Below are 23,834 nucleotides of genomic sequence, written 5' to 3' on the forward strand. Positions count from 1 at the left end.
AAGTCTCAGGAAACTGAAATTGAGGCCTGATCTCTGAGAGGAGACTGAGCAGCCTGTTATGGCATCTGCTTGGTCCTTTCAGATCCGCAGGAAGAAAGGGAGAGAAAGAGAGAGAGAGAGAGAGAGAGAGAGAGAGAGAGAGAGAGAGAGAGAGAGACTGGTCTGGGCCTGGTCTGGGCCCAGTGACAAATTCCTCCAAATAAGGCCATAGTTACTTCAACAAAGCCACACTTTCTAATCCTCCTCAACAGTTTCACTTCCTGGTGACTAGTATTCAAACTACCACACTCCCAAAAGTCAAGGTGTTTCATCACAGCTATGATAAGGCTTGGGGGAGGGGGTATTAACATTGCCTCAGGGAAGTGGGAAGGCTCACCAGCTTCACTGCTCAGGTTACACAGAGAGCACACAGTTGCTGGTCTGGGAATGGGGAAGAGACTCTTCAGTTGCATAGTTGTCTGTCAATTAAGCAGATTTGGTTCAGATACCTTTGAATCACCATGCCGATTTCATAGCAAGCCCCTGCTCCCAAACATTCTGACTCACCAAGCTGGACTCTCTGTGGTCGATTGGTGCTCTGTCTGACTGTGATGAATAGACATAGATGTTTCAAGGAATGTCATGGGACAGATAGAATGGGACTAGAGCAACCTTGTTTTGTGTCCTTGTGGAGTTCTAAGACAGAAACTGCATTACCCCATAAGATTTCTCAGTTCAGAATTTTATCCTTTCTGTCAGATGGCAAGATTTCTTCTCTTATACCCATTTTATTTTTTAATTAAAAATGTATATTGATGCTTTGTCTGAATATCTGTGTACTATGTATGTGAATGATACCTGTGGAGATCAGAAGAGGGAATCAGAGTCCCTGGAACCAGTGTTTACAAATGGTTACAGTTGGTTGCTGGGACTCAGACCTGGGATCCCAGGAGGAATAGCAAGTGTTTTTTACCTGTGAACCATCTCTTCAGCACCTTGTACCCCATTTTAAAGGAAGAAAATACAAGATTACAGGTTTAAATGGCTTCATGAAGTCACATGACCCATTTGCTGTCCTCAAGCCCTTCATCCTAATATTTTTTCCACTTCAGAGATCTACAGAATATGGCATTTAAGATGTTTTAATAACACAAAGTCCCTATTTTTCATGACAATGAAACATGTCTGCTCCTGGCAGCACCAATATACTTCAGAGAAGATGGTGGGCATCAAAGAAACTCCTTATGGAGTTTAATTTCCTTGTGTTAAAAGTTAGCTGCTGGGCAAGAAAGTGCCCTTGCCTCAACCACTGACAGAATTCTGTCCAAACTGGACAAGTAGGACACAAAATAAAATGACTGCAGAACTTTTCAAGACAAGGTGGGATAGTCCTTCAAAAATCCTGCTGCACAGTTCAGATATTCTAGGCCTGTAGGAAGATAGAAGTCTCAACATTGCAGAAGAACCTTGAGTGATTGTCCAGGCAGCCAGCTATTTCTGTCATTTCTCATTTTTGGAAGTTGTTTGCTCTACACTTCCTGTTTACTCAGATAATATTATATCCTTCTCAGGTCTATGATGGAGTTGAAGATCAGATAGTTGTAGTTTTCCTTGTTACCAGACTCAGAAAATAAACTCACTAAAGAGGTGTAAAGTGTGTAATATTAAGAGGCATAAAAAGTTAGTTTGTGGTTGGTAATGCAAGTTAAGATAGAAAGTGAATTAGGCACAACACTTTGGGCTCACCAAAATAGGATAGATAATGGAGTTTTTCTCTGAATTTGTTAAATGCTAGTGGACTAGATATTGTTAATATAATTATTGCCTTATATATTTGTATATAGTTATTGTGCTTATGGTATATAGTTTTTCTATGTTAGTTAAAACCTTCACTTTTTATTTAGACAAATAGGAGGGAATGTGTGATATTTTGTTTGTGTTCTGACAAATAAAGCTTTCCTGGAGATCATAGAGCAGAGCTAGCCACTAGTTAACCATAGAAGTCTAGAGGTCATTACACACAGGAGACAGGAAATGATTAGGCTGGAGATAGGAGGTGATATGATGGGGCAGAGACAAGATCTTGGCCCTTGTGGTCTGAGGATTTAGAGAGGTAAATAGTCACTGGTTGCTGCTGCTCTGCTTCTCTGACCTTTCAGCTTTTACCACAATATCTGACTCTTGTTTTTTTTTTTTTTTTTGATAAGACTAATTAGGATCATGCTTTACATACCTCCATAAAACCAGGGTATTTTGCATCCTTCTCCTTCTCTAAGTCTCTTAAAGTCTTGTCTGATTTTAAATGTTCACTGTAGCACACTGAATTCTATGTCTCTTTGTAGGAGAGTGTTGAGAGAAGATTCACTTTCTGAGATGCCTTTAATATAATAACTTTCTTTCCTGCCATATGGCTTGTACTCTAGGTATTAGGCAGAAATAAAGACAGGAGGAAATATTAGAACATCGTGAAGACGGGAAGGAGTACTGGAACATCCAGAATCAGTGAGAAATGATGGTTATAATTGCAACCAACAAATCTTTGTATAATTCTTGAATAGGAGGAGACTAAGTTTATATAATTTTCTATGAACATTTAAAACTGGATGCAAATTTCATGGGTAGGCATTTCTATTAGGAGTCACAGTCAACTACTCCCAACATTTCTGGCTCATTGTGGTAACATGATATTTGGTCTTGTAAATAAACTATCTGGGGTGTTAAGGTCATGCTGTGCCCTGCTCTCAGCTACTCCATACAGTGCAGAACAGGTTTTTCAGCCTGTGCTTTGCCCTGAAACCCTGATACCCGATAAGTTTTGGCTCCACTTTGAGTATAGAAGATAACTGTGTACCTGGGTGAACATATGAATGAAGCCATCTGTCTGTCACCACTCATGGAGCAATGATTGATAAATGACTTATTCTAGATTGTAGAAAGAAAGTCACCCTAGAAATTTATTGGCATGAACTGGTATAGTAGGGGCACATGGGTATATTAGAACATATAGGGAAATATGTTTCACTTTGTGTACAGAAGCATGTCTTTTGCCCAAGTAAAATTTGGTCTCATCTTGAGAATAAGCACCATAGCCTTGCAGACATAGTTGTCTATCAGAAGTTGTATTCACAGCAAGCCTCCACAGGCTATGAGATGAAGAAAAGATCTCTACCACTTTCAAATGAACCAATTTAGCATCCAGAAGCAAATGCACATTTATGAAGGAGGCACAAAGCAAATTGAAGGTATAATTTTATGATATGACATAATGATTTCCATGCTGTTTCTAACCCACCATTTCATGTTTCCAAAAACTTTCTTTACAGGAGGAACCAACATTCTCATTGCAACCCTCAGATGAAAAGATTTATAAGTAATTTATTCAACATCAATTTGGAGATCACAGTAGTCTAGGACATAGATCCAATAACCTTAGCCTAATTCCTCTTCCTCTCATCTTTCCCCAGTCACCTCCCTTGTCTCCCTTTACATATGTGTTGCCCCAGTGGCTCAGAGCATTCCTCAGTTCTTCCTGTTCTTTCTTTTTCTGTGTCTGACATCACAGTCTGGGGACAGCGCAGAGGCGGTGACTGACTGGGGAAAGGGTGATACCCATTCTGAACTTCAGGCTCAGCTTCTCATTGACTGGCGGCTTGAAGGTAAACTTTTGCACAAGAGCAGTGAAGAAAATAAAGAGCTCAGACCTGGCCAGTTGTTCTCCGGGGCAAGCTCGCTTTCCTGCAGGAAATAAACAAGATGAGATACTTTCTCAGCTGCAATTGATGTATGCAGGGACTGGTGTTTCCATTTTCTCCTTCAAATCCTGAACTGTCCCTGGGCTTTGTGTCCAGCTGTTTATTTATGTCTCATATGTGTCTGAATGTGGAATGTTCCACTGAATGTGGAACTCCATGATCACAGTCTACATGTGGGATAATAGAAAGGAGAGGCCTGAGCTGGCTGAGAGAATGTATGACTAGTCTCAAGGCTTTTCAAATTCACTTACAAACATATATGATATACTACACAATGGCTGAACAGCAAAATCATGGACTGCCATAGAACTCTTTTGAGGAGAGATAGCTTAATGATTAAGGTTTTTTACTACTCTATCAGAGGACTGGAGTTCAGATCTCTGCACCCATATCAGGAGGTGCACAAAATCCTGCAACTTAAGATCCAAGAGATTCAATGCCCCTTTCTGGCCTCCATGGGCACCATCACATGTACACAAAGACACGTTCCCACATATGTAAATAAAATAAAATACATCTTAGAGAATGAAAAAATATAAGCAGGTCCAAGAGCTGAATCCCTAGCATGAAAGACAGAGTCATACAGGTTGCCCTTGCAGAAGTTCTAGCTTGTAAATGGCAGGCAACTAGAAACAGATGAAGCCTGGGTCAACTAGAACAGATCAAGGCTTGACATCTCTGCATTCATTTTGTACCTGTCTCCTGTCTCAAACATTGAGTCAGATTCCTCCTCAACTCTCCAGACAGGCATGTCCATCATTTAGTAAGTGCACATGCAAATTTGGCCATCATCCCTTTCAAGGATGAAGATACCAAGACAGGAGGATCTAAGGTGTGGCTATCAAATTGACAATAGCCAGTGATTCTCCTGAAGAGCCTGTAGTAGCATCTAGAAGTCTTCAGTGATTCTCTTAATATCATTCATGAGTAGCAGAGCCTTGCTTGGTGAGACTGTCCCCTAAGCAGGACCTGTCATCTCATAGAGAACAACTGCTCTGCTTCCCTTAAGAACCTCTGCTCTGACAGGACCATATACTGCAAAGAAAATGGAGAGTGCTGCTCACTGTCTGCATGGGCAATGGAGATTTGCTCAGCACCAAATGCAAATTGCTCATAGAAGTGGATGCTTTCTGAAGACTAATGTCCCGTATGACCAGAACTGAGATAATAATCAGCAAGATTCAATGTGATATAGACCAAGGTGGCCTGAGAGTACATATGCCTCTTTTTACCCTTTTGGTATAATCTGAGCACTCATGTCCACAGACTTGAAGACATGTTAGGCAGCTATGTGTTCTACTTCCCTGTATCATGGAAAATATAAAATTACTTGCCTGTCTTTCTTCATTATATTTTGCTTAATTTCTGGAGAAAACATTAGTGGGACTATCTCATGCCACAAATCATTTCCTGGCTTAGGATTCTGGTTACATTGTCCTTCATCTCAGGCACCTCTGTGGCATGGATGGTTAACACATGACATGATGACACCATTGATTTCAGATGCTATGATTAGCTGTGGTGTCTTTTTGTACTCTTCACATGGGGCATGTGTCCCCAACCTTTGTATAACTTTCAAGCGTTCATTTTCTTAAAGATGACAGGAGATATTTTTCTAATTATTTCATTATCTACCTAATGGGCAGACTGGGGCCATAAGCATCTGCCTTGTTTGGAAGACATGACTCCTGTTACATGGTGTTCTCATCTAACCTCTGCTGGCAGTTGGTTTTGAGATTTTATTGTTGGAGAACACTTGATGATGATGGTGTCTACCATGTTCTTCCTTAAACAGCATTTTAATTTTTGTGAGTGAACATATTTTGAGACTGTAAATAAACTAATCTTCATCTGCATGTTTCTATTGGTATTTCTCTTTCAAATTTTGCATGTAGCTGAAAAATGTGACATTAAAATTCTATCACATCTCTTATATATATTGCCATTCTTAAAAAAAAACAAAAACTAATCTTTATTTTTATTTTATGTATGTTGGTGTTTTGTCTGCATGTATGTCTTTGCACCACATGTGTGCAGTGCCCATTGTGGCCAGTAGAAGGGATCAGATATCCTGAGACTGGAACTAGAGATGGTTGTGAGCTGCCATGTGGTACTGAGAATCAAATGTGGGTCCTCTGGAAGAGCAAACAGTGCTCTTAACCACTGAGACCCCTACATCTCCAGGCCCTGTGTTGACATTCTAATAATGGTTGCGCTCTCTCTATTTTATCACTCATGAATATCAGTAAGTGTTACAACCTGGTGCTAGCCAGTACTTGTTTTAAAATCCCAAACATTTCTCACTTGGACATTTAAGCTGGCATTTTCTGATTTTTGGATAATAGTGTATTAAAAAATTATAGTATTCCCTTCCCCTGAATTGAATTTTGTCATTTTCCAGAAGTCCTTGTTCTTTTTATCAAACAATAATATGTACAATATAATATGAAAGACCTGGTCATGAAGTTTGCAGTGTCAGTCATGGAGCGACAGTTCCCAAGTTGGACCCAACAGGCCTTTGTGCTTTTCTGTTTTGTCTCTAGAGCTATTTATCACAACTGTATGAGCATCCAGGATGAGATGTAAAGCAGGAGAACCAAGATTATCTAAACTAATGACCCCATGATCAGTATGGGTTCTTACAAAGCTATGATTAGTAATAGGTTCTTACAAAGTAATAAAGATTGTGACTGCTTATTAAACAGAAAGATGTTGACTAATACATAGGACATGAACTTGAAATGGATGGGCCTGTATTCAGGTGGCAAGTTACAGTCTGGATGTAATATAAAGAGAACTAAACTTCAAGTTAAAACATAAGTCTTGAACCCTGTTCTGTCAATTCTTTGGGCATGTGATCATGAATAAGAAGGAAGTCTCTTCTTATCTCTCCTTGTTTATTACTATTATTATTATTATTATTAACTACATTGCTGTGGTGATTATGTGACACAATTGTTCTGTTAAGTGAAGTATATAATTTACAGTAATGATAGCAATCTTAATCATAGCACCAATGTTTCTGTGTGTTGCCACTTTTATTTTACAGCTGGTGCAGACGGGAGAATTGTTTAAACTGGGTGAGGCCTGAGGCCCCTTTTGGAATAACATTTTTATAGTGAGGAAAAGGCATGTTGAAGGGCAGAAATGGGCCTGGAGGAACATTTTTCTGTGGAAGCCATGATGGGGGTCTACTCACATTCTTCTCAGGAATTATAACACAAAGCATTTACTTGGAAAATAAAAAAGATCATCTTCCTAGACTTTCCATATTTCATGGATCTGATTCATTAACTTAGAATAATTGAATAAGTGAAATATGTAGCTGAGGTTTTGTACTACAATTCAAAACTTTAAAAGTTTTTATTAACTGGAAGACTGAAAAGAGTCTCTGAATGTCATCAGCTTTCCTATTAAAGTGAGTTGAGAACAGTGAACAAGGGAACAGACAGTCCCAGATGGAAAGACAAAGAGGTCAGAAGCAGCCCCTGAAAGACATAACCAGGGCAGTCCAGTCCCAATCAACACTGGCTCTGGATCCACACTAGCATGCAGGCAAATGCAGGCTCCTCTCGGCCTGAGCCTCAGTGTCATGAGAAGTGACATTGCCTCAGATAGTCCAACAACTCAATAACATGTCAAACATTCCGGTGTGGCTTCTGGGCAGCATTTAGTCACCTTCTGCAGACAATGTTTTCAAACACAAACTTCAGTGGGAGAAAATTTAGTGGATATTGAGCTCTAGCTGCAGCACACTTGGCTAGATCTGTGTCCTTACCTCTGCAGTGATGACTAATTTCAACTAGAAAGGCTGCAGGGGAACACATGCTCCAAGGGGCAGCTCTGCTTCATCTATCCCACTACTTTTCTGCTTTTAGGGTGGATGTTTGATAGGTAATAATTGCTTAGAACACATTTATCAAATTAAAGAATTGTAAGGCTGCTTGAGAAAACATATGCAACATATATAAACCAATATTTAGAATATACTAGAACATTTGGTTATGGATTTAGCAATACTGCTGCTACAGTCTTCAGCAACTTGCCTGGCAGAAAACACAAGGGAGAAAAAAAATCATCACTGCATTCCCTTTCTTGCTTATCAGGTGGTGTAGCAAATGCATGTACTAACTATATTTAACAAAGAGGATTGTAATTTACAAAGATAATACCTATTTAGGCAGTGTTTATGGGACTGAAGCCAATTCACTTAATCAAATGCCAGTTAAAACTCAGCTCTCTTCCTTATAGTAGGTAGCCATTCTAGCCTTGGCTTGGAAGTTCCAACACCCACTGAGGCTTCAGTAGTGGTCACGCCTAGAAGGCAGTACTGAGAGAGGATGCTGAAGACCCAGGATCCAAATTCGAGGGAGCTCTTGGTGCCTGGACCCTGGACACTGGAGGTAGACTGAGCAGAGTTCTCCAGAGAACACCGCCAGACTGTGCCATACCTTTGCCAGATCCTCCAACCTACCTATCCCTTCATTTGTAAGTTACCCCACAAAATATACCTTCCCTTTAACTACATAGCTGGAGAACTTCTCTCCAGGTGCCACCAAGCCCCCGCAGTCCCACAACCCACCTATAAAATAATCATTCAGATGCTTATATTACTTATAAACTGTATAGCCACGCCAGGTTTCTTGTTGTCTACTTTTCTATCTTAAATTAACCCATTTGTATTAATCTATAAGTTGCCACGGGGACTCATGGCTTACTGGTACCTTACATCTTGCTTGTCATGGCAGCAGCTGGCAGGTCTCTCCTCAGACTTCCACTTCCCCAAATTCTCCTCTCTGCTTGTCCCACCTATACTTCCTGCCTAGCTACTGGCCAATCAGTATTTTATTTATTAACCAATCAGAGCAGCACATTTGACATACAGAACATCCCACAGCACTTCCTTCTAAGGAGTTATTCCCTTAAAAAGAATTTGTGACCAAACTGCCTACACAGTGGAAGTATCCACTTCTCTGCTCAGCAAAAGGAAGAGATTAGGTCTCTGCTGTCAGTGCTGTAGAAAACAGAACGAAGAAAGTTGAAATCTCCATCAGAAGCAAGGAAGCATTGATAGTGTATGTGTGGAGGTGCTGGACTGAAACCAATTGCAAAATGGAGATCTGCTGGGAAGGCTCATCTGTAAGGATCCCAGAAAGAAGGGAAGGGATGAGATGGAACTCTGAACTCTCTCCTGTGCATCACAACTCACCCATTGAGAAAGGCAGGAAAGATTCTCTCTTCTTAAACTGTCCATTTTCCAAAAAGTGCTCTGGATTGAAGATGTCTGGGGTGGCCCATTCTTTCGGGTCCATGTGCAGTGCAGTCAAATTGGTATGGACTACAGTACCCTAGAGAAGGTAGTAAAGACTCAAGACAATGTAAGGACAAGACACGGACAGATGGCTGGTGGTTACCAAACTTCCATGCCTGAGCCTACTTACCTTTGGCAGGTGGAATCCAGCCAATGTAGTGTCAACTGTCACTTCCCTGGGAACATTTAGAGGGATGATATTCCCCATTCTCAGCACCTCATGGACAACAGCATTGGTGTAGGGCATGGCGTCTCGGTCAGCCAGGCTGGGCTGCTTCTCCTGGCCAATCACTCTGTCAATTTCAGCCTGTACTTTTTCTTCAAGGAAACAAGATGCTCCATTAAGTTTTAAACTTCAATGCTTTCTTCTAAAGATAGAGAAAGCTGTCTTCCAAAACTTATTTGCTTTTATTTCATCCAGTGTCCTGATTGTGAGGAAATAAAAGTTCTCTACCCTTTAAAAAGTCTGATATAGAAAACTGCAGCCTCTCTACCTTTCTTCAAGCCTGCAGCATAACTATGGATTTATATATATCCTGAAGTTAATAATCAGAATGGCCATGGCTGAGCTCATATCAGTGTCTATTCAGACATCTATAAATAAATACTTTTTACTGAAAATATTATCATCAGTACACTTTTGCTTTTTTTTCTTGTAGAGTCTATGAATTCTAAGATTAGGACATCAACAGATTTCTTTTCTTTCTTTCTTTCTTTTTGCTTTTTATTTTTATTTTATTTTATTTGTTTTTGGTTTGTCAAGACAGGTTTTCTCTGTGTAGCTTTGCGCCTTTCCTGGATCTTGCTCTGTAGCCCAGGCTGGCCCTGAACTCACAGAGATCCGCCTGCCTCTGCCTCCTGAGTGCTGGGATTAAAGGTGTGAGCCACCACCACCTGGCTGACAGATTTCTTGTCTGGTAACGACAAATTTCTTTGTTATAGTTGAGAAATCCTCGTTGGATCATCATGCCATAAGGTGGAAAGAACCCATCTACTTCCTCTTCCTAAAGCACAAACTCCCTTCATAACAGTGAATCACCTCCTCATACCATCCCATTGGTAAATAAGTTTCAATGAGTTTATAGGGAAGCCACAAACATTGAGACCACAGTGTATCCACCGACTAATTTCTCAAGGGTATATGTCATCATGGGCAATGAATTGTAATGTGTTTCTGGGCAAGGTTGATGGTGAAACTAGTAATACTTTATGAGCTTCAATTTCTTCATCTGATTATTGAGAATAAATCAGCTTTATCGTAAGGGCATTCTGAGATTTCCTGATTCTGCATAATCATTAAAAACAATTGTAGATATTCCTCTTAATATCTTCACTATTTTAGAGCAGTAGAGATTCAGCTGTTAACCTGATTTTCAAGGTAAAGATCTAATTTCCCAGATTCCCTGAAGAGGAAATGTGACTGAATTTTGCAAGTAAAACGTAAATGCTGTGGGATGGTCCTTCTGTAAGCTGTGAATGGTTATTTCTCTCATTGATTGATAATAAAGCTGTTTTGGCCTATTTCAAGGCAGGGTACAGTTAGGCAGAACAATCAAAGAACTCAGAGGAAGAGGAGAGGAGTCTACAGAGACACAAGAAGCCACTTAAGAGGCTTCAGAGGATCAGTAATCCAGGGACCACATGGCAATACATTGATTAATAGAAATCCGTTAATTTAAATGTAAAAGCTTGTTATGTTGGGGACTTGGTTTTGCTTTTGTTTCTACAGGAGAAGAAAAGCTATGGATACCATAACCTCTTAATTAGAAGAGGTGATAGTTCATTAACCAGCATGACCATTCAATTTAAACTAAGTTATACCACTAACAAATGCTTTTCATTTAATCAGATATAACTTGCCAAAAGGGAACCCAAAGTTCGGCTTGGGGAAGGCTTTTGTTTTTGTCTTTCAGGAGAATGAAGGCTAAGGAATCTGGAGAACACTGGACAAATGAGACACCTGAAGAAAAAGGACAAATCATCCAGAAAAGATGTCTCAAAACAAAGAGTAAATTGGTCTATTGGTGTATCACATATAAAATTTTATGTCTTCCTAAATGTTTGTTTCTGCTGTTCTTTACAGATACTTAATGCAAATAGTCTTTATGTAGTCCCAGTTCAATTAAAAATTAAAGCTAGCTTTGGAGTTGGAGTGTGGTTCTCTCCTTCTCTAAACTCAAGCATGCTTGTCAAAAGAAAATGCAAAATCTCTGTATCATGTCAGAAGAGCCATCTGATATGGGGCAGATGAAAGCCAAACTTAAGGGACTATTCTGCTGCCACTAATCTCATAATTATTTAGTACTATTTTGATTCTTTAAGACTTTTACTAAGGTATGACTTTTATATCAAAATTTATAAGATTAATATACATATATACTTTAAACTCTTGTCATGATATTAATGGTCATATAGAGCACTAACTAATCCTAGACAAAGGCTTCATTTAGTCTCTTGCACATGTTTTCATGTTTGCGTCTCTATCAGTTTTCTGCAGGGAACCATGACTGTGCCTAACAGCAACTTTAAAGCCTCCAAAAAGATGACGAGGCCCCACAATGATGAATCCATCAGGATGATGATAATACCACTAATTTGACAAACGTCACCCAAATATGAGCTTTTGACTACAAACTGCTCAGGACAATTTCAAGATGGCTAGCTGAGATGATCCAGCCTCACAGACTACTGGAGAGAGCACTGGCGACAAGCCCTGCATTTTCACATTATGGACAACAAATGATACAGCGAACTCTACCAGAACTTGACAATTAACCCCCAAATTTTACTTTTCAGGATCCCCTAAAGATACCCTTGCCCCTAGAAAGCAGGAAGTAATTTTAAGAACACAACACCCATATTCCCAAGAGGTGGGGTGGGTGGTTTTTGGCCATTCAATGGGTTTTGGATAATTGTCATTGTTTAGGATGGTTGGTTACAAGTTGTTAATTGATAATGGTCAGGAAAAAAGCTAAAAGAGGAGATTAAATTCAGTATTTTTGTTTGAAAAAAAGAAAAAGAAAAAGAGGATATACATAAGAGGTAGATTACTGAATCTACTCTGCAAAGAAAAAAGAGAGAATATGGGTATGATAACATAAAAAGGTAGATTATTGAATCTATTTTTAAAAGGCAACTACTAGTTTTAAATATATTACATTGGATTGTATTTTTTGTATATTATATACAAATTATGTATATTGATACAAATTTGAGTTGATTTGTTAGAAAATGCTATACATATATTTCTATCTTGTTCAATGTCTTGCACCTATACAGTTCATTTAACAATGTAATACAATTTGCTAATCCTTGAAAGTTATTATTACCAACTAATTAGGATACAAAGAAATATAAGTTAGTAGTTTGTCATTACAATTGAACTTATAGTCATATTACGTATGTTTTCAAGGCCAAGCAGAAATATATTTTAGACAGACAGATCATCATTTTCAAACCCTTCATAGATCTGAATAATATGGCATTTAAGATGTTTTAATAACAGATTTTTTTTCTTTTTTTATGACTATGAAACATGTCTGCTCCTGGAAGGACCAATCTACTTCAGAGAAGATGATGTGCATTGAAGAAACTCCATATGGAGCTTACCTTCATTGTGGCAAAAGTTAGTCACTGGGCAAGAAAGTGACCTTACCTCAACTGCTGACAGTATGCTGTCCAAAATGGAAAATCAGGACACACAAAAATGACTGTTGATCCTTGCCAGGACAAAGTAGGAAGGCTCTTTAGAAAATCCTGCATCATAGATGAGTCTGTCAGATATGCTAATCCTATAGGCCAAAGATGATGCCCCAATGTTGCAGAGAAACTTCGTGTGACTGTCTAGGCAGCTGGCTGTTTCTATCATAATTCACATTTTTTGGAAGTTGCTTACTTGCACTTACTGTTTGTTTTACTAGGTAATATTATTTCCTTCTCAGGTCTCTGAGAGAGTTGAAGATTAGATAGTTATACTTATAGTTTTCCCTGTTAACAATTTTAGAAAAGAAACTCACTAAAGAGGTGTAAAGTGTATATATATAGTTTGCAAGACATCAAAAGATATTTTTGGTAATGCAAATTAGGATAGAAGATAAATTAGATACAATCCTTTGCATTCACAAAGATAGGACAGATAATGGAATATTTTCTCTGAATTTGTCAAAAGCAAATGGACTAGACATTGTTGATGTATTTATTGCCTGTATATACTGTATATAGTTTTTCTCAGATTAGTTATAACTTTTTTATTTTAGACAAAAAAGGGGAAATGTGGTGATATTTTATTTGTGCTCTAATAAATAAAGCTTATCTGGGGATCAGAGGCAAAAACCAGCCATTATATTAAACATAGAGGTCAGGCAGTGGTAGCACATGCCTTTAATCCTAGCATTTGGGAGGCAAAGTTCCATCCAGGTCTCATGAGTTCAAGGCCACATTGGGAACAGAGCCAGACATGGTGGCACACACCTTTAATCCCAGTGTTAGTTAACCATAGAAGTCTGGAGGTCTAAACAGACAGACAGGAAGCGATAGAGCTGGGCAGATAGAGGAAGTGATGCAGCTGGACAGAGAGAGGAAGTAACATGGCAGGGCACAGAAAGGTATGTAGGCATGAGTATATAGGACGTGGCTCTCTTTTTGGCTGAGGATTTCTTCGAGGTAAGACATGGCTGGCTTGTTCTCTGATCTTTCAGCTTTCACCCCAATACCTGGCTCCAGGATTTTTTTTTTTTTTTATTAATAAGTCCGTTTAGCAACTTGTGTTACAAGAGCGAGTTTATATAAGCTTGAGCCATCGACCAAGCATTTATAATTAATATAAGCCTCTGTGTGTAATATAAGTGGCTGCTGGGCATTTGGGAGTTGTCTGAAGGACAGAAACTTCCATTTACAAATAAGTATACACAATGTATCATCCTTGAAACCAGGCTTGTAGAGACAATGTCTACTTCCTTCTCTAGTTTTCTCCCTGGGGTGCAAAGGCAGTCCTCATAGGAGCCACTGCAGAGTCTGTGAGCCTCAGCTGAGCTCATCACTGCTATAAGGTGAAAGGAATTTGGAACCCGAGGCCCTTTACAAGGTCCTGCATGGTTCTTTGTCCTGAGAGAGATTATATATACATGTCTAACACTGGCACTACCATACACATAAAAATGTGACAAGGGAATAAAATTCACCTAATGTAAATCAGATCTCAAACACTATGATGATTTTGAGGTAGGGCAGTTTGTGTCCATGATCATCTTGAGTTTTCAGCAGTCTTGCCTCAGTATCTTAAGCATTTATATTAATGATGTAGATCACTACTCATAGTTCTTTCAATTTTTAAGTGTACAATGATATAATACTAAATATACGTTGGGAGATATTTGATCATACTGAGAAACCCAAGTTTGTATTTTAATAAATTAAATAAAATTAACCTTGGGTTGGGAGACTGAGTTAGCAACTAGTTGACAGAAAATAATAATGGGTCATCAGAGGGCATCTTGAAGAGACAGAGAAATGCACTGGAAGTAGTAGGGAGGGGTTTTGAGTGGTGTGGCTTTTTTGTTGGGGGAGCAGAAAGACATGCTTCTGGGAGACACCAGCTATGAGAGAGGGCTAGCTAGTTGCTACTCAGCCTCTCTGAGCTAGCAGGTTTTCACTTCAGCCTTTGACTCTCAAGTTTTACTTCTAAATAGAATGATATTGGTTTTGTTAAAGCTACCTTTAGCAGCAGTGGCAGAGCCAATTCCAGAGGGAACAGAATTCCTACCAGGCTGCCACTGGAGAAGCAGGCAGGTAATGTGGATTGCAATTGCTGACTGAAAAGACAGTAGGTTAAGGTGCAGCCACTGTGCCGAAGTTGAAACAACAAATATATCTATATTGTTGGAAAGCAGTGGCAGGACCAGTTTATTGTGCAAAACAAACTACTTCTTCACAATTCTTGGTTTATCCCTCTTATAGTCGACCTTCTATTTTTACAAATGTAACTATTCTATATTCCAGAAAATTTATATAATGAAATATATAAGATATTTGTCTTCCATATTCATGGATGCATCTAGATGTTTTTCCTTGAGGGCTGAATTTCTGCACTTAACTTTACTCATGGTTAATGAGTATCTTCGGGTGCTTCCAACAGCTGACTACTGTTAATACTACAAAATGAACATGAATTAAAGTTCTATCAATTAATATACTGGATAGTGACATGGCTTAGCACTTATTACCAAAGCTGATGATATATGATTGAGTTCAGGAATCCATATGATGGAAAAGACCAACTTCCTTAAGTTGTTATTCAATCTCCATATGTACACTTGTAAAGACAGCATGCAAGTGCACACATACACAGACAAAATAAAAAATATATTTAAAAAGCTTTTAAAAATATGCTGATATCTTAGAATCTTTTTCAGAAAGCAAGCCTGAGCTGTAATTCAATAGGCTCTAAGCTTTCTTCAAAATGGAACCTTCATCAAGAAAGGCATTTTAGATAGTAGCCCAGATGTGCATAATATAAATACAGAATATATATATATATATATATATATATATATATATATATATATATATATATATATAATATGTATTAATAACATTTGTGTGTGTGGATAACTTAGAGTAAATTGATTGCCAAACAAGCATGAGAACATGAGTTGGAATTATAGAACAAAGGCAAGAAAGCCAGATGTGGAAATCTGCACTTGTTTGTCACCCTAGCACTTGTGAGGCAGAGACAGACAGATCCCTGAGCAGGCAGAGCGGTGCAAATCACAAGACATCAGCTACCAGAATAAAGAATTAGGACAGTACTCAAACTGGGAAGGGTTGTTATAAATGAAGGAGGGTGTGGATGAATGCTGTGTGGTAAATCCACTCTTTGCTGGAACATACCACAATGTAAACTTACTTCTCTCTTTACTCCTGAACTCCAAGATTGCTGATGGTACAGAGTGTAATATCTGCACTCCAGGAACAGTCACAGTCCTGAGGTCAGTTCAGGATGTGCCTCTCCCAAGTGCACAGCGCCTCACAGCGCTGCCCCTCTTCTCACTCCACCAGGCCCTCCTCTTACCCCATTCTGCCTGAGTTAGATGCACTCTCATGGGCTCACCTTGGACTTCTGGGTAGAGGGCCATGTAGAGCAGAGCCCAGCGCAGGGTCGTGGATGTTGTCTCTGTTCCAGCAAGGAAGAGGTCCAGAGTGCTGCAGATGAGGCTTTCTTCATTGAAACTTGTAGCAGTCTTGTCTGGGTGCTAGAAAAGACAGTGTGAATTTGTTTATTCAAAGGATTTGTGATTGTCTCATAATAACCGGTCCTCGCCCTGAGGAATGAATTGCATTAAGTCATTTAGAGTGATGCTCCCTTTGATATTCAACAGGTGACTTTGCTGATACCAGAAAGATTAATATGAATTTTCTGTACTCATTGGTTCTCCAATCTTGCAAAGTCAAAACCTCACTGATTCCATCAAGAGTTATTCATGGCAAAACATCACCTTTGCTCACTTCCTCTAGAAGCATCTGTTTGCTAATACTGCTCTTAATATTGTTGTTCTCATACCTATACTTTATATGGTAAATTATTTGTCTCTTCTTCTGGGCATAAATATTGCTTATATCAATATTATATCAGGAAGATGAAATAAGAGAGAAAATAGCGCACACACACACACACACACACACACACACACACACACACACACTACCATTTGCTCCAGGCAGAGGAGTCCATAATCCAGTGAGCTGAAACTTCTATGACAAATTCAGTGATTTGTGTTTGCCAGAGGTATACTAGGATCAAGGCCTTACATTTTACTGCATGGCTTGAATCCAAGATGTTCCCCCACAGGCTCATGTATTAAATACTTGGTTCCTTGCACTGATAGTATTTGGGGAAGTTCTTAGAAATAGGAATATAGCATCTAGCTGAAGGAACTTGATTCTTGTAGGGAGCGATGGTAACTCTTAGAGTCACACCAAACCCATGGTTCCTTCCTTGCTTGCTGCTTCCTGCTGCTCGGTGATGTGAAAGCCTCCACCATACCCTTCTGCCCCATGAGCTGAGCTGCTTTGCCATTCACCATGATGAACTGAAACGTCCTAAATCTTGATCAGAATACATTTTTGCCTTTTTTCACTTGTTGCTACCACATATTGTTGTCACATGATGCAGAGTTAACTAATATGTTCCCTCAGCATCTTCTTGCTTTGATCTATTATTGAATAGTGCTGATATGGAGTCCAGGGAAAGGTAAGTGCCCCACCTTCATATGAAAGTTAAAAAAATCTCTACCATTTACTTATCTGAGGTTTGTCTCTGCAGTGGGGTCTGAGTTAGGAAGACTAACCAGCCCTGAGCCAACTCATAGCAAAATAAAGCTCTGAAATTTAACTGCTATTTTTATTTTGTGTGTATCTCCTTCAGATATGGGAAAATGACCAAGGAGGAGAATAACAAAGAATCTGTGTCTCACCAGTACCTCAAGCCAATATAAAGGGTAGCAAACCCCTTATTTCTAAAGACCTCAACAACCCTAGGTTATGTTATCATACATTTATAAATGATTATTCCTATGTTTTACTCTCAAGGATGTGTTAAGTAATGACTTACAAAGATGTTCATATTTTCATCCTTACAATCATAGCATGTTATTCAATGCACAAAATAGATCTTGTACATATAATTAATCTCAGGAGGAAAGGTTATCCAGAGTTATCCTTAGGAAAGGGCCCTCCAGGGTTAGAGCAGGATAAATGAGATGTAAAGGGATCAGAAAGGAAAGAGAAGTTGCAGTCTTGGCATTGAAGATGGAGCAGGGAGCCACAGAAACAAACATCAATGTTCCCTAGTAGATTAGAGATATGGACAATGAAGTTTCTATTGTCTCCCAAAGTAGCTTCCCTGGGATGGCAGGATTACAGAGACGATCTAGAATTATGAGAGAATAAATCTCTGCTATGCTAAAACTCTACCTTTGTGATAGCCTGATGCTGACTCAATTGCAAGCTATGCTACAACACTCTTTCTGAAAGAAGACACAGCAGGCATCTTCCCACCTTTGTCATTTCCTTGAGGAAAGCATCAATGAAGTCTCTCGGCTCATCAGGATTCCAGTCTTTGCGGTGATTGTCAACTATATCAGAAACACACGATTTCAGTTTTCCCCAGGTAGCTATTGCTGTTTGGTGTTGTCCAGGAAGATGTTTCATTATCCATGGCAACATATTATAGAACTAATTAGGGAGAAGAAAGAGATCATGGAGACAACATAAAGTCACTTTCTGTTTCAAGACAGTTTTGACTTTCCCTCTTCACCTTCTACACTGGAACTGTTAGAACACCTGAACTGCTGTTTCCTTTATATCCAGTGGTGGGCATTTCACCACTCTGTGCAAAACACATCAGCTTCAGACTACTTTGCACTGGTCCAACTGTTTCCACTCTAGGACACACATTGGCATAGCATTCAGTAGTTGTCCCAATTCTGTTCCTCATGTCATCAAGACACCGAAGGGCCAAAGGATGAAGGTACTCAGAAGTGAGATCAGGCTGGGAAGTATACAAGGGGAGATAGCTACAAATTGAGCTTATCAACTGAAATTAACACTGGAATTTGATATTTCTGAGTCTGAGATCATGGGCTGGGTCAAATTATGGAGCTAACCTCTTGTGGTTCATTGCTGTGGTGATCAGTACTCAGGGGCCCTGAATATGTAAAGGCAGGCCTTCTTGATTCTCACACTCCCAACACACTTGGGATACACCTCCACCTGAAAGTCTCACTAGGGGTTTTAATCTAGGAAGTCTTGGTAGTGTGAGAAGATGTGACCTGATCACAAAATGCAAAGCTAATTATGACCTGCAGAGGCCTCTGTTACCCACAGAAGGAAAAGAGCATCTGTGAAGACAATTCTGAAGACAGGAGATGCTTGTTCCAGCACAGACTCAGCAACAGCGTAAGCCAAAGACAAGACAAGACAGGAGTCCACAGACTCAGCTCACCTCCTCCATGCATGTAACCAGCAGTCTCCAATTTTTAATGACCTAGAACGCACCTGAGTCAGTTGCCTTTTCTTTATTGTTCTCTTTTGTCTGCTTTTTTTTCTCATTATATTTTTAAGTTTTAAGTGGACACTGTTTTTTTTAAAAAATATTATTATTACATTTTTAGTTTTTATTTCCCTTCATGAGTTCATCTAATGCTATTTATCATTTTTTATATTTAGAGACAGTAATGTTTCTCTTCCATAAATTATTTGTATAACCCCTTGCATTTTATATATGCCTTGCAATTTGGCAGTATTTTGACTTTACTTCGTTGACTTTTAAAAATAGTATCTTTATATTTTGCTTATTTTCTTACATTTATCTAATTTTACTTTTCAACTTTTTTATTGCTGAGCAATATTTTTGATGCCCCCCCTTAAATGTCTTGTGTTTTTCTTTTCTCCCTTATAACACTTCTCTCCACTACCTTATTATTGAACCTTACTTCTCTTTTTTCTCCCTTTTCTGGTCTCCTTCCTTTATCTCACTTATTTATGTTTCCACACTTACCTTATATAATTTTGATTCATAGTAAATCTCACAGCACCCTTCACATTATCATTTCAACAGAGACTTTTTGGTGAACTATCAATAATTTTAAGTGTGTTTTTATATCTATATAGTTTACCAATGCTGCTAGAACAGTTTCTTTCCATTTGCAAATGATACTAGCCTTCAAGAACAGGCTGCCCAATATGAAGATCATTTCAAAGAATCCAGAACAGATATCCCAATCAATAATGCATATATTAAAACAAATGCAAGAAACAAAAAGTGTAAGATGATGCCTCTAAAAATCATAACTTGATTTAAAGACCCTGAAATATGTCAAAGTCAAATACTGGGTCTTCAAGTATTTTCTGGTCAAAATGATCAGAGATTGAAAGAGATACAAACAGGCAGACGAATCTAGTATGGGCTCTAGAGGTGAAAGTCAGCCAAGTGGAGGAAACTGTAGCATAAATCTTAAAAGGTCTTATTAATAAAAAAAAACCTGGAACCATGTAGTGCCATACAGCCTAAACCTATGTTTAATATAGTGGCCATTCTGTTCTCTGACTCTCAGATAAGTTTATTGGGGTGAACAATATATCAACCACAGGAAAGAGAGGAAAGGAGGAGAAAGAGAGCAAAAAGATGAAAAATGGGCAGAATAGGAGAAAATATAGCAAGGAGATGGAGATTTTATAAAAGCAAATAACAAACAAATAGAAGTGTTGGAAATTTTAAAGTTGAATCAAAAATAAGACAAAACAAAACACAAAAAAAAACAAGCAAAAATCCTCATCAGAAAACACCAACAACAGTTTCCACCAAAGAGAAGATCCAGAAGGGAGAACACTGCTGAGGAGAAGCTACATTCCAACAACAGTAACTAAAAATGTAAGTAATGACCACAACCAGAATGTTGAAGAACCATGATATGATCAAGAGACCAAGCCAGGAATGTGCAGGATTTTATTCAGAAGCTGAGCTAAAAAGTAAAGGGATGGAGAATGAATTCAATTAAATTATAGCAGAAAGTTTACCAAGTCAAAGAAACAAAAAGACACTCAAATACAAGAGTCATTGAGATCCCAAAATAAACATGACGAAATAAGAACATCTCCATGTGAAATCCAAACTGTAAAGGAAAGAAGCAATATTTAAAGTTCAAAAGTGTTCATCCCAGGGGATGGCTCATTTAGTAAAGGTGTTGGCTGCCCAAGCCTGCCACCCACACCTTCTTCACACACATGTAATTAAATAAAAAAAAATTCCCTCTGACATGCAATGACCACCAAGGCAACACTGAAGAAGATGCTTAATCGGGTGCTAAACACAGAGAAGAAAGAAAGGTAAGTCTCTAGTTTGAGAACACAGGAAAGAAAAATTTAATGAGAACAGCTGAATAAAGAAGAGCTAGGAATGAATCCATCATGTCTAACACAGTAAACAAACCAATCCTTAATACTAATCAAGGGCAAAGGAAAAACCAAATAATCTGAGCAACCAGGAAAAACAAACCTGACAGAGCTGCTGTAACTAGTTAACCTCTCTCCGTGATAACCTTAGCCATGAAGCAAACAGAAACTGGAAACAAGCTGGGCTCGCCACTCTGATGTTAAATCAAAATTAGCTAGAAGAGATAAAGAAGGCCACTACACTCCATAAAAGGAACAATTAGCCAATTAGAACAATTGTAAATATATATGCTCCAAAATTTGGGACTCTCAATTTCATAAAACAAACAACAAGGAATACGAAGTTCAGACAGATTCTCATGCAATCATTGTGGGAATGTCAGCACTCCACTCCCATTCCTGCACAGGACATCCCAGTAAAAACCAGCAGAGAAAATTCAGAGCTAAACTGCACCTTAGATCGAATGGACTTAACAGACATCTGGAGAGGATTCCTTCTATCCAAATGAAACAAATTATTTTCTTCCTAGCTGTACCTGAAATTTTCTGTAAAATAAAGACTCAAGTCTTACTAAATACAAAAGAATGAAATAGTGTTAGATCCAAATAGACCATAGTGTGATAAAACTTAAAATCAATAGCAAAAACACTACAGAAACTACACAAACACATAGAGGCTGAAAAATAATTCCTTGAATGAACAGTGGCTCATTGAAAAAAACATGGAAAAATTGCCAAGCTCCTAGAACCAAATAAAGATGAAAGCTCAACCTATCAGATATTTCAGAGATAGCTAAGGCAATTCTAAGATGAATGTTTATATACAGATAAGCATAAGAACATACAGCCCAGCAACATGGGGGTAAAGATTGAATCCTAAAGGGCTACCTCTTATGGCATTACAATATTGACAGCTTCAAGTGAATGGACATGTAAATAGTGGAACTGGTTTTTAATCTTTTATGTCTAAATGGAAATATAAGAAAAATGGGTGGATGTGGCAACATGAATACTTAAAATATTTACAACAATGTTATTTATAAAAACCTTAATTTAGAAACAACTAAATTTCTAATCATTGAGAAAAGATTAATGAACAATGACAAAGGGTTAATAAAGAGGAGCATTGTACACAGGAAGAAAGCTAGAAAGTATACTTGGGGAATGCATGCATGATATAAGAAGAGAGGTATTGGAGAGACAGGGGAAAAATCAAAAATAATATCTCCATACTTTAAAAAAGAGCAGCATTTGGACATGCATAAATATCACATAAATGTTGGTATTTCATTAAAATATTAAAAATACTTTGTACACAGTAAGTTTTCTTATCAAAAACTTCCAAATCAACAGATCAGTTTGTATCAAACTCAACTTGAAGACATTATATTTATCTTCAAAAAGTTCTGAGAACAAAAAGAAAGAACCTACCTGTACTTGAATTAGCCCCAGTCCAACTTTCTCCCAAAATAAAGGAAGCCAGAATGCTTACATGGACCATCAGTGAGGAACCCAAATACATGGCCGCATCCAGTAACCTCAGCAGCTCCTGAAACTGACTGTCATGGTACTCAAAACGTTCGCCAAAAGTGATGGAGCAAATGATATTGGAAACAGCATTGTTGATCTTGAAATGAGGGTCAAAAGGCTGTCCTGGAGGTGGATAAAGAAATAGATGCATCTTTCAAAGATACTGGTTTCTTAATTCCATATAACAGAGAACCATGTAGGAGGCTCTGGGTATAGCTTGCTATGAGGTTTAACATACCACAAAGAATCTGTCAGTATCTGGGAATCCAGACTGATGACCAGGCCTTAAATGCAGTCCTGTGTCTAATGACCATTTGTTTGCTTAGCTGCATAACTCCTGGGGCATGTTCATAGCTACATGTTCACTGCTCAATCCTCAGTGCTCAGCACAGGGCAGGGCCCATGACAAGCACTTAGACACTTAGGAAGAATCCTTTCAATGAATGAAAGGGCCATAGCCTCCAGCACCTCCCTGTGAAATGCCCACCTCCCTCTTCTCCTATGGCTTCCACAAGGTGTCTGGCTTCCTCTTGTATGCGCTGTTCTAAGCTCTTCTTTCCCAATCCAAAGTTCCTCAGTGTCATCAGGGCAAACCTTCTTTGTTCCTTCCATGTCTGGCCTCTGGAGAAGATCAACCCTGGAAGGAAGAGATTCAGCGTTATGACATTGTGATTCTGATCTAAAATTACCTGAGAAACTGGCTGGGCACGTGCATGATGGAAGGAGAAGGGCCAATAGGGGGCTTGACAGCTAACTAGGCAGAATTTCACAAAGCAAAGGAGCATAATGGCTAGCGTCTCCTGGTGGTTTGCAACATCACACAGTTTTGTCAGTATTTCTAATATATACTTTAATTTAATACTCTTAGAAAACCCAAAGTCTTATTACCAGAACATTCCAGATCTATTAAAATGGATAGAAAAATTTGATAAAAGGTTAAAGTAAAATTTTTAAGGGAACATGGTTACTAGGTAGCTAATGAAGTGATCAATTTCAAGTCTCCCCAGAACCAATGCATCTACACTTTGTATTCAGAGTGCCCACATTTTTGTAAATATATGTTACACACACACACACACACACACACACACACACACACACACACACACACACAGAGTATAATATAGATATATCTTGTTATCTATGTTAAGATAAATGCTAAGAACCTATCCTGGTACCACAATCTGTATTAGTTGGGGTTCTCTAAAGCAGTAGTTCTCAACCTTCCTAATGCTGCTCATGTTGTAATAACCTCCAACCATAAAATTATTTTTGTGCTTGTTCACAACTGTAGTTTGGATGCTGTTATGAAT

At 38.6% G+C, this 23,834-nt stretch overlaps 1 protein-coding gene across 3 annotated transcripts in view; it reads right to left on the minus strand.

Moving 5' to 3' along the window:
• Positions 1-3,413: 3,413 nt before the first annotated feature.
• Positions 3,414-23,834, minus strand: part of LOC118578283 (cytochrome P450 2J3-like) — a 28,127-nt gene continuing 7,706 nt past the window's right edge. Inside the window, exons 3-9 of one of the 3 annotated variants that reach the window (XM_036179098.1) lie at positions 23,009-23,158; positions 22,484-22,644; positions 18,097-18,273; positions 16,151-16,292; positions 9,173-9,360; positions 8,941-9,079; positions 3,414-3,714 (exon numbers count right to left, since the gene is read on the minus strand). In XM_036179098.1, the coding sequence (XP_036034991.1) occupies positions 3,536-3,714; positions 8,941-9,079; positions 9,173-9,360; positions 16,151-16,292; positions 18,097-18,273; positions 22,484-22,644; positions 23,009-23,158 (1,136 nt within the window). In that variant the 3' untranslated portion in view covers positions 3,414-3,535. The remainder of the gene's footprint in view (positions 3,715-8,940; positions 9,080-9,172; positions 9,361-16,150; positions 16,293-18,096; positions 18,274-22,483; positions 22,645-23,008; positions 23,159-23,834) is intronic. The other 2 variants (XM_036179099.1, XM_036179100.1) reach the window with 2 other exon arrangements.

The sequence above is a fragment of the Onychomys torridus genome, chromosome 2 (genome assembly GCF_903995425.1).
Source record: "Onychomys torridus chromosome 2, mOncTor1.1, whole genome shotgun sequence".
NCBI lineage: Eukaryota > Metazoa > Chordata > Mammalia > Rodentia > Cricetidae > Onychomys > Onychomys torridus.